General features: G+C 34.5%; 5 protein-coding genes across 7 annotated transcripts in view; all 5 read right to left on the reverse strand.

Annotated features, from left to right (window-relative positions):
• Positions 1-5,790: 5,790 nt before the first annotated feature.
• On the reverse strand, positions 5,791-6,579 carry LOC139510892 (uncharacterized). The gene has a single exon (XM_071297437.1). It carries the CDS (start codon positions 6,577-6,579, stop codon positions 5,791-5,793), a length of 789 nt encoding a protein of 262 aa, XP_071153538.1.
• Positions 6,580-6,775: 196 nt separating this feature from the next.
• Positions 6,776-8,915, reverse strand: LOC139510893 (uncharacterized). The gene is made up of 2 exons (XM_071297438.1): positions 8,732-8,915; positions 6,776-8,022 (listed from the first exon to the last, which is right to left on the reverse strand). Exons 1-2 carry the CDS (start codon positions 8,913-8,915, stop codon positions 6,776-6,778), a joined length of 1,431 nt encoding a protein of 476 aa, XP_071153539.1.
• A 162-nt stretch (positions 8,916-9,077) lies between these two features.
• LOC139510894 (uncharacterized) lies at positions 9,078-10,184 on the reverse strand. The gene has a single exon (XM_071297439.1). It carries the CDS (start codon positions 10,182-10,184, stop codon positions 9,078-9,080), a length of 1,107 nt encoding a protein of 368 aa, XP_071153540.1.
• A 45-nt stretch (positions 10,185-10,229) lies between these two features.
• LOC139510895 (uncharacterized) lies at positions 10,230-11,216 on the reverse strand. Its single transcript, XM_071297440.1, has one exon. The coding sequence runs from the start codon at positions 11,214-11,216 to the stop codon at positions 10,230-10,232; it is 987 nt and encodes a 328-aa protein (XP_071153541.1).
• A 2,499-nt stretch (positions 11,217-13,715) lies between these two features.
• LOC139510207 (ATP-dependent RNA helicase A-like) overlaps positions 13,716-17,076 on the reverse strand; it is a 56,853-nt gene continuing 53,492 nt past the window's right edge. For all 3 annotated transcript variants that reach the window (XM_071296667.1, XM_071296666.1, XM_071296668.1), the window contains one exon: positions 13,716-14,661. In XM_071296667.1, coding sequence (XP_071152768.1) covers positions 14,343-14,661 — 319 coding nt within the window. In that variant the 3' untranslated portion in view covers positions 13,716-14,342. The remainder of the gene's footprint in view (positions 14,662-17,076) is intronic.

A 17,076-nucleotide genomic window follows, 5' to 3' on the forward strand; every position in this document is an offset into this window, starting at 1 on the left:
ATTTGAGTATTTGATAATTCAAAACCGAATAGTTGCGGCATAAGTCCGTCTGTCCGTCCTGTATATAAGTTTTATTTCGTATGTAAAGTTAAGGTCTAATCTGATTTCCAGTATTTGTTATGCCGAAGCAAATCTATAAAACGAACATCTTGGTTGATTTTTGTAAGAATTGGAGGGCAAAAAAAAACCAATATTTCTTACATATTCCTGATATGGCACCGGTATTCGGGCGAGTAATCCAAACAATTGGTTAACGTGGTCATAACTGGGATCCAGCATCATAAAATTGCATAATCATACATCCCATACATATTACACAACTGATTTAACGTTCAAACACACTTAATTACAATTCAATCAAACAAAGACGCTAACAAATAATTTGGTAGTTGATGATAATACAGCCAGTTTAGTACAGAATTATGAGATAAACATCATATACACTTTTCCAAAAGAAAGAAAAATTCCAAAATGAGTAAAATATAAATACGAAGTAAACAAAATGAAAAAACCCACTAAAGCTGTGTGTACATAATAGTCTTAACCACGTGCACGTCATGGGTTATACGTCTAAAGTGAAAATAATATTAGTTCACCTATAATGTGACTGTCTGTTTGTTTTGTTCACACATCGTTGTATATATAATGCAATTTGAGGTGAATGTCGTACAAGTGAGAAGTTTAGCTAGCTACCAAACCAGGTTTAATAAACCATTTCAGTATACATAATAAATGCCTGTACCAAGTCAGGAATATGACAGTTATTTTCAATTCGTTTGATTTGCCATTTGAGCGGGGGACTTTCCGTTTTGAATTTTTCTCGGAGTTCAGTATTTTGTGATTTTATTTTTGTTCGACAATGCAATTTACGCTTCTGGAGGCCTATCGTGGATGCTTACTTACATGAAGCATTGCCTCTTAAATGAAAACAGGTCTAAATACAATTGATGCACAACATTAACGTAACGTCACACTACTCTCGTGGTAACGTTACTGAGTTACATATCTAGCAAGTCCCGTGAAGAATGACAACGTAAGAACAATGATACTAATGTTTTATTTTCTACTTCAGATTTTTGTCGTTTTTTTTTAATGAATATACAAATCTCTGCTTATTATAGTTATATACATATACACTTTCATGGATCTACAATCTGTCGAGTCTTTATATTGCACAAGATAATGTTTTCCTCTGATTGTTTATAACGTCTTTTACACTAAATCTATTGGAAGTTGGATGTGTACTGATTGACAATTAAGTCTTAGACGCATAATTTTCTATAAATGTTTTATTGGCTTTGAACTAGCTGTCAATAACTGCGAGTACTCTCAGATGTGTACTTAGTATCGTTTTGTTGTTGAGATGTAAAAGTACCCAGTCAAGTCCACGTGTTTATGTTATATGTGTTTCTGCTTGTATCCATCTGATGAATAAAGCGTACTTCAAATGATATTCATAGATCGTTCTTATGTTGTACTGTTACGCCAATGTAACAGAGGGGCGAAAGATACCAGAGGGACAGTCAAACTCATAAATCGAAAATAAACTGACAACGCCATGGCTAAAAGGAAAAAGACAAACAGACAAACAATAGTACACATGACACAACATAGAACACTAAAGAATAAGCAACACGAACCCCACCAAAACCTGGGTGTGATCTCATGTGCTCCGGAAGAAAAAGCAGCCCCTGCTCCACATGTGACACCCGTCGTGTTGCTCATGTTATAACAAATCCGGTAAATAGTCTAATTCGGTAGGTTTCATTCATGAAATGGAAGGGGGTTTTAGTTACGACGTAAGGAACATATCCGATATCATCTGTGAAACGGTTATTCTCTATTTCCAAATGTAACCATAAAAATTGTAAAACTTGTGATGTACTAATATCTGATACCCACTTTCAAAGTAATTAACCACCAAAAGTTACAATACACACAGTCATGAGGAATTGAATTGCACTGCTTCCAATATTGTGTACGGTACTGCATGTACTCTTTGTGGATTGATCTACGTCGGGGAAACTCGACAAAGACTCAATTTCAGAATAAATGATCATCGATCTAATGTAAATGATCCTAATAACAACAAATTTCTCAATAAATATTTCAATCAGCGTGACCATTCTATTGTTTCAATGAAAGTCCGAATTATAGAGAAAATATATCATTCAACAAATAAAAATATATGATTCAACAAATGACCCCAAATTGAGTACACCATATCATTTACAAAGAGAAAACTTTTGGATACGAGAGTTGGGAACAGCCATTCCCTATGGATGCAATGACAAAATTGATGGTGTAGGTATTTTGTCTAGTCCCAGATGTAGTACTGTCAATACATTACAATCATTTAATATTTCTGCTCCACGGAATAGAAGTCATGGTCACAGAAAATATATACCACTTACTATGCACACCGAGACAATTGATAGTCTGTTAACGTATGTTCAAAAACCTTAAGGAATTCATCATATCAGAACTATATTATACTCCATTCCATTGTCAAAACATTTTTTTACTATTTCAAGAGGCCCAAAATACTTCTGTTACTGATTCTCGTTCTGTTTTGTATAGATTAGTTGCGATAATCATGGACATTGCTAACCATAGACTTTTCAAACCAGTATCGACTACATCCAAAAATGAAGAGAAACGTATTTTTTTAAGGTAGAATTTGCCAAAGGTTTAGATGCTGCAAATATTAGCAATATTTTCCATCAGAAATCTGTACAAAAAATTATACCTGATTATTTCAAAAATAAAGCTACAACTGTTATTTCTTATACTTACACCAAGTCTATTGCATTCAAGATTATCAACCACACGAGGGTTTAAGAGGCCTTTAACCTCAAAGTTGTGAAATCCAAGCCTCCGGATTGCCCATGTGCATCGTCACAATACAATTATAGTCCAGCTGGTCATGTTATTACTGGTGACCTTGGCATCGTTCCCAATGAACAACTAGGAGAATTGTTAGCCAAGGGACCAACATATAGAATTCCCCAGCCCATCAACTGCAAAAAGAACTTCAAGTTAATGATGGATGCAGTTGAGGACTATGCAAGAAAATGAGTAAAGCGCGAAGCAGACGAACCAGAACTGGACACTTTGTCTGAATGGATCAAAGCTATTCGATCATGCATTCAGAAGCGCATTCAAAAGTTACGATGAACTATGAGCACAAGAGTTACTAACCCTTTCAAGAATCCGGAGGTTGTGGATGCTTTATCCTCTTTGCATGACAAATATGTCGTTGTTCCAGCAGATAAAGCCTCTAATAATATTGTCTTCATATGTAAAAACCATTATTTGCATTGTCTCACAACAGAGCTTGGAATAAATAGAACAACTGGTACCCCTACATATTCTTTAACATCATTTACCAAGGACGAATTTTTACAAAATCACAAATCTGTCCTTCTTTCTTTTGGTATCAACATCAAAGAAAACGAAGAAAATTTACCATCATTATACTAGATACCAAAACTACACAAAACTCCATATAAAGAACGATACGTAGCTGGATCATCAAAATATTTGACTAAACATATTTCTTAAGGACTGACTACTATTCTTTCAACAGTTAAAGATGGGCTTCAAAAATATTGTGATGAGATATATTCTACCAGTGGTGTTAACCAGATGTGGATTCTCAAAATATCGAAAGATCTCCTGCTTAATAACAATCTTTGAAATTGTGCAGCAACATATATGATTTTTCTACGCTTTACACTACTATTCCCCATGCTCAGTTGAAATATCGACTTCACCACCTCATTAAACAGAGCTTTTTTTCTATAAAAATGGGAATCGTAGATAAAAATTTCTTGTTTTGGGTTACAATACTTCATATTTTGTGTGTTACATTTTAATGTTGTGTTTCTGTTGTGTAGTAGTTTTCCTCTTATATTTGATTCGTTTCCCTCAGTTTTAGTTTGTAACCCGGATTTGTTTTTGTTTTTTCTCAATCGATTTATGAATTTCGAACAGCGGTATACTACTGTTTCCTTTATTTCTCATATGAATCTTGACATTTTAAGGTAAAACATTTTTTATATATACACTTGCATATTGATTATATATCTGCAAGTTGATATGAATTTCCACAGCTTGTTCAAATCGTTGCTACAAATAAAGATGCTGAACCTCTCTGTATGAAGTATGCTGCCAACGTCATGACAAACATGTCTTTATGATGTCAATTGTAAAGAACTTCTTGTTTGAGTGATATCTACTACATATATGATGAACAATCTTACAAATGTTTAAAGAACTTGGCGTACATGTAAACAGCAATGGATTGGACTCAGTGTATTGCGTATATCATACGCTTAGAAATAGATGTTAATAATGTACAATCATAAACCGGAAAATGGGAAATTTTGGCTTCGGGATATTTTGGCGGTTTTCTCATGAAAGGCATGTGTTTTATTTTGGTGTATGTAATTTTGGTGCTTTGTCCAATAATTGATTTATTTAATTTCAGAACAACAGTAGTGAGCAAGCTCATTCATATTTACTTTTATTTACCAGTTTATTGGTAAATCATCATTGAATTTCTCAAACTAGAAATACGACAGAGTTAACCTTATAAAAGAATCGAATATGGATGCAATAGCAAAATTCCGTATATTGTGGTTCAAAGCTGAAAGAAAAAATGAATTGAAATCTTTAAAAAACATTAAAATCACTGTTTAAATAGATAAGTAATGTTTTACAAATATCATATGAAATACATTTTAATCATCTCCATAATCTATTGATGATCAAGAATTGTAATCTTAATCCGTATGCCTCTGGTAGTACATGTTAATTAATTTGAGATAACGGATTACAGGCAGTTTTAATTATAATTATCAATAAAGGTGTCTAATAAGCAATAGTCTGGCATATTCATGACATGCTGGAATAAACATTCATGTTGTGTTTTCTTAACAATTTCAGAAAATTGTCAAGTGTTGTCAATTTATATCAAGTGTTTTATTGAAGATTTGTCTATGTATAGAATTGTAGGAAATATAAGGAGGATATGAAAACAAAAAAATATTTTCCCCATAATCAACATGGCGATATTTTCGTACCGGTGCACGATTTTGTCGTTTCAATTTTCAGTGTTTGCTTTATTTTCGTGTGTTTAATTTTGGCACTTTTATTGGAGGCACCAAATAAACCAAAATAAAACTACAACCAAAATAACCCAATTTACGGTATGAGTGCCGTATATTCAGATGGTCACGAATAAGGAATTGTGAAAGGAAAATAAAACATAATATAGTTAAAAACTAAAAATATCCATTTAACCTGAGACTACTATAACACGTTTCAGTAGTCTAAGAATTAACCAATAACTTTCTTTTAGATTTCCTTGGTTAGATTGCCACGATACTGATAGTTCCGAAATATGTTTATTCTCTCTAGGAATTTATTATACTAATACTAAAACAAATCTTTCAGTTTTTTGCAGCATGAGTGTATTATGGCACAAAGATTTTTTCATGTTTAGGGAACACCATTTAATCTATAAAAAAAAGGGGGGAGGGTGTGATAAGATTCCCCCCCCCCCCACATCTATGAAAAATATTCTGTTCAAGCAGAGGTCAAAAATAATATTATGAATCACGATTTTCACCAAACCTTAATGTGTTAAGTATTGAGAATATAAAAAAAATCCCCCCCACCCCTCAAAGTTAAATGGTTGCTCCCTTATGTTTCATTTGTAGTCACACATGGTAGTGTGTTAAATCATGTTTACAAATGTTAGTTATCTCTTTCATTTTTTACACGTTACTTAGTGGCATCAGTTTTAGCTTTTCTAGTTGAAGTAATAGTATTGTCACTAGAATCACACTGACTATATGTTGATAAGAGTTCAAGTGGATATAGCTTACTTATCGGTCTAGATGTCGTACCATTTTTAGTGCGTAAAATGGCAGACCTACAAAGTCCATCTCTCCCATAAACTAACTTAACGATAATCGCTATATTCCACACTGTCCTTGGGGTATCATCATGAATCTGTACAATGTCACCCACTTTAATGATTTGGGTGTTATTTCCGGTGTTTCTATGTTGTTCCCTAAGTGAAGTGAGATATTCTCGTCTCCATCTGTTCCAGAAGTCGTGAATAATGCGTTTTTGAACACTAGATTGTCTATTTGCTGTGTAATGTGTTAAGTTTTGTACGTTCTCCTCACTGTTGAAATTAATTGTTCCTGAATACGGTAAAGTTTTAATCCGTCTCCCATAGAAAAGATGAGATGGTGTAAGCGGTTTATCATCGGTAAGGTCCGTTGATACGTGGGTTAACGGACGATCATTTAATATAGCCTCTATCTCGGTCACAATTGTCTCTAGCACTCTAAAAGTAACTAGTGCTCGTCCTAACACTTTCTTTATGCAATTCTTGGTCAAGCCAATCAATCGCTCCCACCAACCACCATACCAAGGTGCACGCTTTGGAATAAATTTCCACTGAGTTCCATATATGTTGAGTTGTTCCTGAATAGTAGTAGATTTTGTAAGCATTTCAATTTCCTTCGCTGCTGCGGTATATGTTGAACAATTGTCAGACATCATGATTTTTGGTAACGATTTGCGGCTGGCGAATCTCCTAAACGCTAGAATGAATATTTGTTCTGTATTTAAAGGTCTTCAACGATTTCCAAATGCACAGCTCTAGTGTTAGCGCAGGTGAATAGACAAATATATGCTTTACTAATACTGTTGCTTTTTGTTCTCACATTCAATGCTCCTGTGAAGTCGACACCGGTTACGTAAACGGTGGTGAATCATTAAGTCTGTCGGACGGCAGTGGTGGTGGGTCGGGTGTAAGATAGGGTCTTCCTGTAATTTTACGGCAAGTAACGCAATGACGGAGTATTGATTTCACACATTGTCGAATCGACGGAATCCAGTAAGAATGGCGAATAAATGTCACTGTACTTTCTAATCCAGAGTGAAAATTCCTTGCGTGTGCATCCATAACAATTAATTTACAAAGTCTGTCTTTGTTCGGTATTAGTACTGGAAATTTAGCTGATTCATCAATAGGTGCATTGTTAATTCTCCCGCCACAACGGATAATGTTCATTTTGTCTATGTACAATCTAAGTTGCTTCACTAGCGCATTTTTCTCTGATTTGTTGTTAAAACTCTCAATAACATCCGGGTATTTACGCAGTTGAGAATCTCGGATCCATGAAGTCGAAGCAGTCTGAATTTCATTGACACTAAGATTTCCTGTTAGTTTGTCATTATTTCTACAGTTGTTTATGAATCGGTACATGTATGCTGTTATACGCAAAAGTTTTTGGTATGAGCTGTAGCGTTGTATATCCATAATTTTACTTATTCCTTCATAAGATCTGATTTTTTGTTGTGGTTCACTAGTTGATTGTCCTTGCTCAATTGTAGTGCTAAGAATGTGTGATTCTTTATTCTTCCATTGTGGCCAGTTTGATTTGCCAGTGAGCCATTCGGGTTCTTTCATCAAAAGATCCAATTCTAAGAATTTCGTTGCAGTTACTCCTCTCGATAGCATATCTGCCGGATTTGAATCTGTCGGACAGTACTTCCATTGGTATTCTTGAGTAATTTCGTTAATTTCTTTCACTCGATTACTAACGAAAACGGGTAATTGTTTTTCAGTAGTAAGCCAACACAAAGTTATCTGACTGTCACTCCATAATGTGACGCTTGTTACATCCAAGTACAATTTTAAATGCTTGACGAGTCTTGCGCCTATCAAAGCTGTACTGAGTTCTAACTTCGGGATTGTTAACTGTTTCAGAGGTGCCACTCGATTCTTTGACATGATAAGTACGGTTTCTTTTCCGCTGACTAAATATGCGCATGCTCCATAGGCTTTCAAGCTAAAAACATGTAATTCTACATTGTCTGATTTTTCTTTGAAATACGGTCTATTAATCTCCAAATGTGAACATTCATTAATATCTTGTAGTTCACACTTCCATTCTGTTGTAATTTCAGATGTAAGAGGTTCATCTCCCACAAAGTCTGCATAAGAATCTTACTACGCACAGTAACTGGACCAATAAGTCCGAGTGGATCATAGATTTTCGACGATTGTCTTAAAATCTGTCGTTTTGTCAGACGTGTATCTTCAATATCGGTGTATTCCGGTTTGGCGAAAGTAAGTGTGTCATTACAAGTGTTCATCTCAATCCAAGCACTTTTATGAGTTCATCTTTGTCTAATACGTTGTGTGAATTTGCGCGGTCTCGCAAAAGTTGAGAATTTGAAGCCCATGAGCGCAAGTTAAATCCTGCTCTAGTGAATAAGTCTCTTGCTGTATCAAAATATTTCAGTAATGCACTCTCAGTAGGAAAACTCGACAGTATATTATCAACATACAAATCATTCATTAAAGTGTCAGTATATTCACAACGGTTCTCTCTCAAGTGCTTTTGTAGAACGGAATTCAGTATGAAGGCGATGAAGTGGCTCCAAAAATACAGACTTAAATCGGTAAGTTGATAGTGGAGTTGATGGGTCTGTTGGTGTATCGAACCAAAAGAAACGTGTGACATCTCTATCCTGTGTCTCTAATCCAACGTTCAAGAACGCCTTCTCTATATCAGTAGTAACGGCAAATTGGTTTAAACGAAATCTTAAAAGAATGCCGACTAAGTCATTTAAATTGGGTGGAGTAGTCATCAAACAATCATTAAGTCTGTCGGACGGCAGTGGTGGTGGGTCATCAAACAATCATTAAGACTAGGCGATTCTGGTGTTGCTTTACAACTGCAGTCGTATACGACCCTGATTGGTGTTGTAGTTGAATCTTTTCTCACAGCATGATGCGGAATATAGTGTATTTTGCTAGTTTCATCGGTCTCATTAGTAGTATCCACTTTTTCTATGAAGCCCCTTTTCTCCTGCTCTGCCATTATTTCTCCATATTTTTCAAGTAGTTTGGGTTCTTTGCTAAGTCTTCTTACTACATTTTCTGTCCTTCGTTGTGCAATGGCTTTATTTGTCGGTAACGTAGGGTGATCCTCATTCCATGGTAACGTTACAAAATATCTGTTGTCATGGTAACGAATTTGTTTCTATTCATAAGTCTTTTGAATATCTATCTGTTCTTCTAACTTTGTGGTGTCAATTTTCTCGGTAGCTAGTGACTCTATTTTCCAAAATTTCTCCAAGTCGTACTCATCGGTTTTTGTTGCGATCATCACGTTCATCATTGAAGCTCTCTTGTATCCATCTGTGTCAGAGTTGTGTGAATGTAGCGTTCCAGACAACAAGTATCCGATTTTTGATTGAACAGCTGTCGGTCCTTCGCCTCGGATAATATCATTCTGAACAATTGACCAGAAGTAATCAGCTCCAATTAGAATAGACATTTCAAAGTTTTCATCTGCTGTTACTGGGTGACCTAATTTGATTCCTGACAAATATGTAAGTTTTGCTGCTTGGCGTACATAGGTTCTCATCGGTGCTGCGATCTCTGGAACGACCAAGACTCGAATCGGCAGTTTACCATCTGTAGTTATGAGATATACCAATCCTGTTCTCAAATGGCGAATTTTAGTACTATTTGCATTGTCTCCAAATCCGGATAGGTTAACGCTTTCAGTTCCAGTAGGCTTGAGTTTCAATTTCTCGGCTAATTCCTCTGTGATAAATGACCGCTGTGCGCCTTCGTCAAACAATATTTTTGCATCAAGTATTTCATGTTCTGCACTTACTGGGTTAATTGCTGTCTTCAAAAGTACATTATCTGGCGATTGCGAGTGTAAAACAGTGTATGGTTCCTCCGCGTTGTGTTGAATTGTGCCTACGTTTACATCCCCTGTTGGTTTGTTGTCTTCATTTATTTCAACATTGTCTTTGCAAATGCTGGTGTGATGACGTTTGTGACACTTGTTGCAAGTTTTTGTAGATTTACCGGCGGATAAGCTATGGTGTCCTAGACAGTTAAAGCATAAGCGGTCTTTTTTCACGATTGACATCCGGCCATTGTAATCAGATACTTTAGTGCAATTAACAGACGAGTGTGGCTCCTTACAGTACGCACAGTGTGGTTTGGGTTTAGTGTTACTTGCGTTTGTATTCTTGTTACCTCTATTTCGATTACTGGAATTTGTATTTGTCAGAAAGGCGGCGGTAGCTGTAGGGGGTTCTAACTGTTCTGAAGTTTTGCCTGCATCCATAATATAAAGTTCATCGAAAATTCCACGGCGTAATTCATTCAGTTGTTAATCTGTAGATCTATATTGTCTGGCAAGATTTCTGCGGATTTCACCGGGTAGTTTGTTCATAATAATGGGCACTAAAAACGCTCCGCATGTGTGCTCACTTTGACCTAATGACTCCAAACCTCTAATGTGTATCTCAATTTCATCGTAGTAGTTTTTCATGCTAGATATCGTGTATTTAGGGGCTGGTATATCAACTAGTGCTTGCATATACTTCTGTCTTATTACATGCGATTGTCCATATCTTTCTTGCAGTAAAGAAATAGCTTTCTCATAATTTGCATGTGTAAGCGCAAACCCTGTGACGGTTTTCAATGCTTCATCATGGAGTAGTGACTTCAAATAATTAAATTTCTGAACATTTCCAAGAGTAGTGTTTTCGTGAACGGATGTCTCGTATGAATCCCAAAATGACTGCCACTGCATAATATTACCATCAAAGGTAGGAAGATTCAATTTGGGCAACTTATTGTACCTATTTACTCTAGTTTTACTACGTGAAAACTGAGTTTCCGGTTCACGGAAGTTTGAATTACATGTATTCTGTTTAGTGCATCTCTCGGGTTGAGCATAACTTGGCTGATCATGAGCGGGTTGAGCATAACTTGGCTGATCATGAGCGGGCTGGGCAGGGGCGGAATGAGAAGGGCCGCTATAACTGACGAAATCTTTTGCATTTGTATTGAGTGCGGATGTATTGACAAGAATGAGCTTTTGTATTTGCGTTATTTTTCCATCTAATGTGTAAGCATACTCATCTGAATCGACGATCTCGGCTTCTACTTCTCCTTCATCAAGATTTTCTAGAATGTCCTCATTTAATTTTTGTAGTGTCTCTTGTTTCTTCAACAAATTGTTCAAAATTTTAGTTAACTCTTCAGTGTTCACGGGCTCATCTCCGTCGTCTCGGATGTCCTCAAATTTCTTCAAAAGTCGGGAAATAACACTTCTGTGTCCTGCACGTATCGAACGTAGTTTGGAACTCATCTTGGTCCTTCGGCACCAATATCTTAGAGTGGTATTATCAGACTTGTTAGGCACAATAAGAAACACTAGCTGTTTCTACTTGTAATGATTCTAAACTCATCTTGCACATAAATCTCAACGTCATAAGTACGTGACGTTACAATACATACATAGCATTACCGCGAACGTCTAATGAACACAGTCCTGTACAGGACCCATATACGAAATATATTTATCCTGTTAATCAATTGTGAGAAATTCACATGACAAAAAACAGTCACTGAACCCTGAAAACGTGGTCAAGGACAATTGACAAGACTCATGGAATCTTCTTATCATAAAGTATCTGCATACAAGCATCCCGGTCTTCTACATTCTGAAATATTTAGCTTAGTACAAATAGTTTATGCTACGCTGTGATGTGATGTAATAGCACCTTTATTTGCAATATTTATTTGGTTACATTTTTGGGGTGTCAAACTGTAGATTATTTAATAAGGTACTAATGATGTTATATATAACACCTTTATTGGAAATATTTACTCAGATACCTTGTTGGGGTGTTATCACTATGTACATTATTAAATACAGTACAATTTTTTTTACTTATAATGTTATGGCACCTTTAATTGGAAGCTCAGTAGATTATTAAAAACAGTATTAATGATGTTACGGCACCTTTAATTGGATACATTGTTGGGGTGTCATACTGTGTAAATTATTAAAAAAAACAGTATTAATGATGTTAAGGCACCTTTAATTGAATACATTGTTGGGGTGTATTGTATTGTGTAAATGATTAAATAAAGAACTAATGATGTCATAACACATCCCATCAGCTTTATTCGAAAACATTTTGGGATGTGTATAACTGTGAAGAATCTTAAATATAGTACTAATGATTTAGCAGCACCTTTATGACCGTTATTGACCATTGGTTGACCGTTATGGACCATTGGTTGACCCTTATGGACCATTGGTTGACCGTTATGGATATGGATAAACCGTTTCACAAATGATATCGGATATGTTTCTTACGTTGTAACTACACTCCACTTCCCTTTCATAAATGTGACCTACCGTATTAGACTATTTACCGGATTTGTTATCTCATAAGCAACATGACGGGTGCCACATGTGGAGCAGGATCTGCTTACCCTTCCAGAGCACCTGAGATCACCCCTAGTTTTTGGTGGGGTTCGTGTTGTTTATTCTTTAGTTTTCTATGTTGTATTATGTGTACTATTTTTTGTCTGTTTGTCCTTTTCATTTTTAGCCATGGCGTTGTCAGTTTATTGTCGATTTATGAGTTTGACTGTCCCTCTGGTATCTGTCGTCCCTCTTTTATTGGAAACATTTATCTGAGAATTGGTAAATCTTAAATTAACAAAAATCATAAAAAGGAAGCTTTATACATCAATAGATATAAACAGTTCATCCAAGTTTCATGAAAATAGGTAAAAGGCTTTTTGAGTAGTTGTCCTACAGAATATTTTTAACATGTCAGGTTGACATTTGCTTGATCGGTTGGAAATGTTTTATGTGTTCATGGATGGCCTTTGAAAAGTGATCAAACATTGAGGTTAATAAGTATTGGTATCAACAACACATACTCAGGTACTCCTCTTTGTATACATTTATATATTATATATTATATATATTATTCTACTGTAGCAGGTGGTTAACTTTTATAGAACGAAATCAGTATGCCAAGGCAAAACTGTCATCTAAAAATCAATGTTGTTTACATAGAAAGTTTAAAACCCTTTTCAAAATAAGCAACTGCAGTGATCTATACATAACAAACTAATAAAGGTTAACTAAGCAAAAGTTTCAAAATCAATAGACCATGACTGAGGGACAAGGCCAAATATTCTACATGGAAATGAGATGTACTAAAGCTAATACAACTGAATACCAATTAACTTTGGCTACCACTAATGATTCCCCTTGAACTGACCTAATCACAAACTAATACATGTTAACTAAGCAAAATTGTCAAAGTCAATAGACCATGACTATGGGGGCAGACCCAAACAATCTTTATGGAAATGAGATATGCTGAATGCTTATACAACTGCATACCAAATATCATTGAGCTACCACTAGTGGTTTTCCATAAACTGACTTAATCACGAACTGCTGCATGTAAAATAAGCAAAAGTTTCTAAGTCAATAGACCATGACTGAGTGGGCAGGGCCAAATAATCTCTATGGAAATCAGATTTGCCAATTCTAATGCAACTACATACCAAATATGATTGACCTACCACTTATGGTTCCCCACAAACTAGACCTAATCACAAAGAAATACGTTGTTGGACGCTGCCGTCACAGCCGGAAACAGCATAACTATGTCTCACTTTTTGACTCCGTCAAGCGAGACAAAAACTGTGACAAATTAATTTCCAGATCCAACTTTTCCATGAAATGAATAAAATGATACACTGAAAATCAACTCAAAAATATAGTGACATCTTTGAAAGTCTTTAATAAATGAGATATGACTCTGAAAACAACTGTATATTTATATTTATTTAGACACATAAATATTCATCAATATTTTCAATAAAATGGCCATTCTAACACAAAAACACATGATTATGGTAATTTCTAGATCCTATGGCTGTAATGATGCAAGACTTTTGTTTTAAAATTAAAAACTTGTACTTTTGTACAACTTCTATTTCTTATAAACTACAAATTGTAAAAAGGGTGAAAATAAGTTTTCATCAAACAATATTAAAATAATATGAACTTGATAGTTTTGAATTTATAATGCAATGATAAAACGATTTTCATAGCTGAATGAAAGCATACATCTATCTTCTTTATGGTTACACATCAACATACCTAAAGGTATTTAAAACAAAATATGTCTATTTATAAAATGATTTGGACTTTAGTTACAGGTAAATGTACTCCAAGATTTAAACGATCATTATTATAATGAAATTGTACATGTAACAAAACAATTAAAAAAATGAAATGTAACGATTAGTAGAAGACAGAACACTGGCTATAAAATAACAAAAAAATATTTTAAAAATCATAAACATTTAACAAGAAACTTATCATACTTGTCTTAAAAATGTCTTAAACAAGGACTGTTATGATAATGTACAGAAAACATTTCACATATTAGAATCAATATCCCCCTTGTCCTCTAAAGTTCCCCCCACCAAATCCACCTGATTGTCCATAACCTCCACGCCCTCTTCCAAATCCACTTGATTGACCACCTCTACTGAATCCTCCTCCTCCTCCACCTCTTCCAAATCCTCCTCCACCAAAATTTCCTCTTCCTCCCCCACTGAATCCACGTCCTCCATACCCACCACCTCCAAAGTTTCCTCTTGATCCTCCAAAACCTCCCCTACCACCAAATCCTCGTCCACCACCACCGCCGCCAAACCCACCTCCTCCAAATCTTCCTCTTTTGTGTGGTCCACCAAATCCTTTAGCTCTGAAAAAATAGGGTTACATTTAAAAATAATACTTTACTCCATTTTAAAACATATTAAAAGCATACATCATCCCTGAAATAACAAAAATATATATTATATCACTTTATCATTTAATATGTAATTAAGTTCTAAATGTATCAAATTTTAAATTAAAAAAGGTCCTAATATATATATAATTTTTTTTATGTTTTATTGAGATGAACATTTGTTAATATAAATAAGAATATTTGAATTTCGTTAATATCTTTTGTATGCTGCATTACTCAAAATCTAAACAGTTCAACACTCATGTAGGTCAATTATTAAAGAATCACAATATTAAATGCATACCAAAATTTTTGAATTTTCAGTATTTCAAATAGCTCAGTATCAACAAAGGTTAACGAAGGGTTAAAATTGGCCCTAAATTTTGATGTTTTTTAAATCGGACCATGAAATTACAAATTTCACATAGAAATACTTGAGATAGTACTGTTAAAACAAAAATATATTTTTTGGCACCTTTCTTTAACATTTTTGAAGCTATGATCCCTTAAATAAACATTTTTTGTAATTTAAGGTCAATTTCTGTAAAATTTTCCATAATTTTAATAGTTTTTGGCATAATTAACATTGGCCGCCATCCATGATCCAAAACGTTTTGATATCGATGAATTCTATATCAAAATTGGAATCTTTTGGTTACCCCACATTTTGGATCAGAGGTGGTGGCCAAGGTGTTTCTAAAGCTTTTAGGTCTGAAAATTGCACAAAATCATCATATTTCGACAAAAAGTCCAAAATGGGCCTACTTTGGAGAATATTATGTACTTTTATGAAAAGAACTGACTTATTTAGCATTAAGACTTTTGAAATAGACCCATTTACGAACCAAATTGTAACCCGTTTATATGTTTTATGACAAAGTTGATATTTTAGGCCATTTGTGCCATAAGTGAATCTTGTCCTTTGAATAAAGATATAAATCAAAAGAGATGTTGGGTATACAGCGAGAAGACAACACCCCAACTTGGCAAAAAAAATAAAAAAAACTTCAAGCAACCAACATATGGTCATCAACAATACAAAAGTGAATATGCAATATATATCAACATCTAAATAGACAACTTTCGAGTTCGATGCATTTCCGTCAAAAACTCTGGTTTTAGTGAACGTCATTTGTGCGTTTAGGGGCGTCGTCACTTCAGTTCCCACGTTGAGCGAGTGGTTGGAAAACTATAATTCTATATTGTACGAATTATTCTGCAAATTGAATTCTCAAAATTGACAATCAGCATTGCTGTCATTAGGGAATTGTCATTAAGTACCTACAGAACAACCATTATTTCTTGTTTATCCTGCACAATGACGATCACTAAGACACTTGATGAACGTAAATAGTGCAGGGATACAGGCGACCCCCTCTATCTGGTAAATGACGTCATAAAGGCACGTATAATTGACGATTTTTTTCCGGTGACGGATGAACTCGAAAGTGGTCTATTGCCTCAAGTTAGAGGAAACTGGTGAATTGATTTAACAGAGATTAGCCATCAATACCAAATCTATGAATGTAAAACAATGTGTTCTAATTTTATTTCATCAAGTTTGACAAAATAAAATTAAATATTTGACAGCACAGCACAATGTAAAGACTATCATGATATGTTTCATAAATACTCTTAAAATGAAATAATTGTTTGGTTAGAAATAGAAATAAAAAAGATTAACAATAAAAAAAAATATGATATTGTGGATTAATTGCTGTTTGTGGAGTACTTATTTTGGAAGGATTTGTAGGTATATGTAATTCACAAAAAAAATACAATTTTGATCAAAGTATAAATGTTCTATGGGCTTGTCCGCAGAATAAGACAGAACCAAGAAATTCATTTTCCATGAAAATAAGATTTTTCTTAAATCAATGAAAAAATTAGTACACGAATAAATAAATGAACTCGCTTTTATAGGAGGTAATATACAAGAGACCATACTAAACAAATTAACATGAGATGGTTAAACAGGTTTTATAGGTATATTCAATACTAATTTATTTTACAAAATTTGAACATGAAATAATTATTGAACAACAAAACATTTCTACAAACTACTATAACTTTAAATGGAGGGAAGGATTTAAAAAAGGATCCGAAACCATAAATCCTGTTTAAACCAAATTGTCTGACTATAATATGTAATTTGTTTTCATCTGAAAATCATACATAAATGCTTTAAATCTTTTAATGAATATCATTATATGACTTTGAAATTAAAATAATTAGCATAAATTGCATAACCAAATTAATTTCTAAATTCAAATCAATATTTTTCAAATATACTGATGTGATGGATCTTTATACATTTGGTTTAAACAGGCTCCACTGTAACAAAACAAAAACAGTTTGACTACAAAACAAATTTCCAGCTTACAGACA

The sequence above is a fragment of the Mytilus edulis genome, chromosome 2 (genome assembly GCF_963676685.1).
Source record: "Mytilus edulis chromosome 2, xbMytEdul2.2, whole genome shotgun sequence".
Classification (NCBI taxonomy): Eukaryota; Metazoa; Mollusca; class Bivalvia; order Mytilida; family Mytilidae; genus Mytilus; species Mytilus edulis.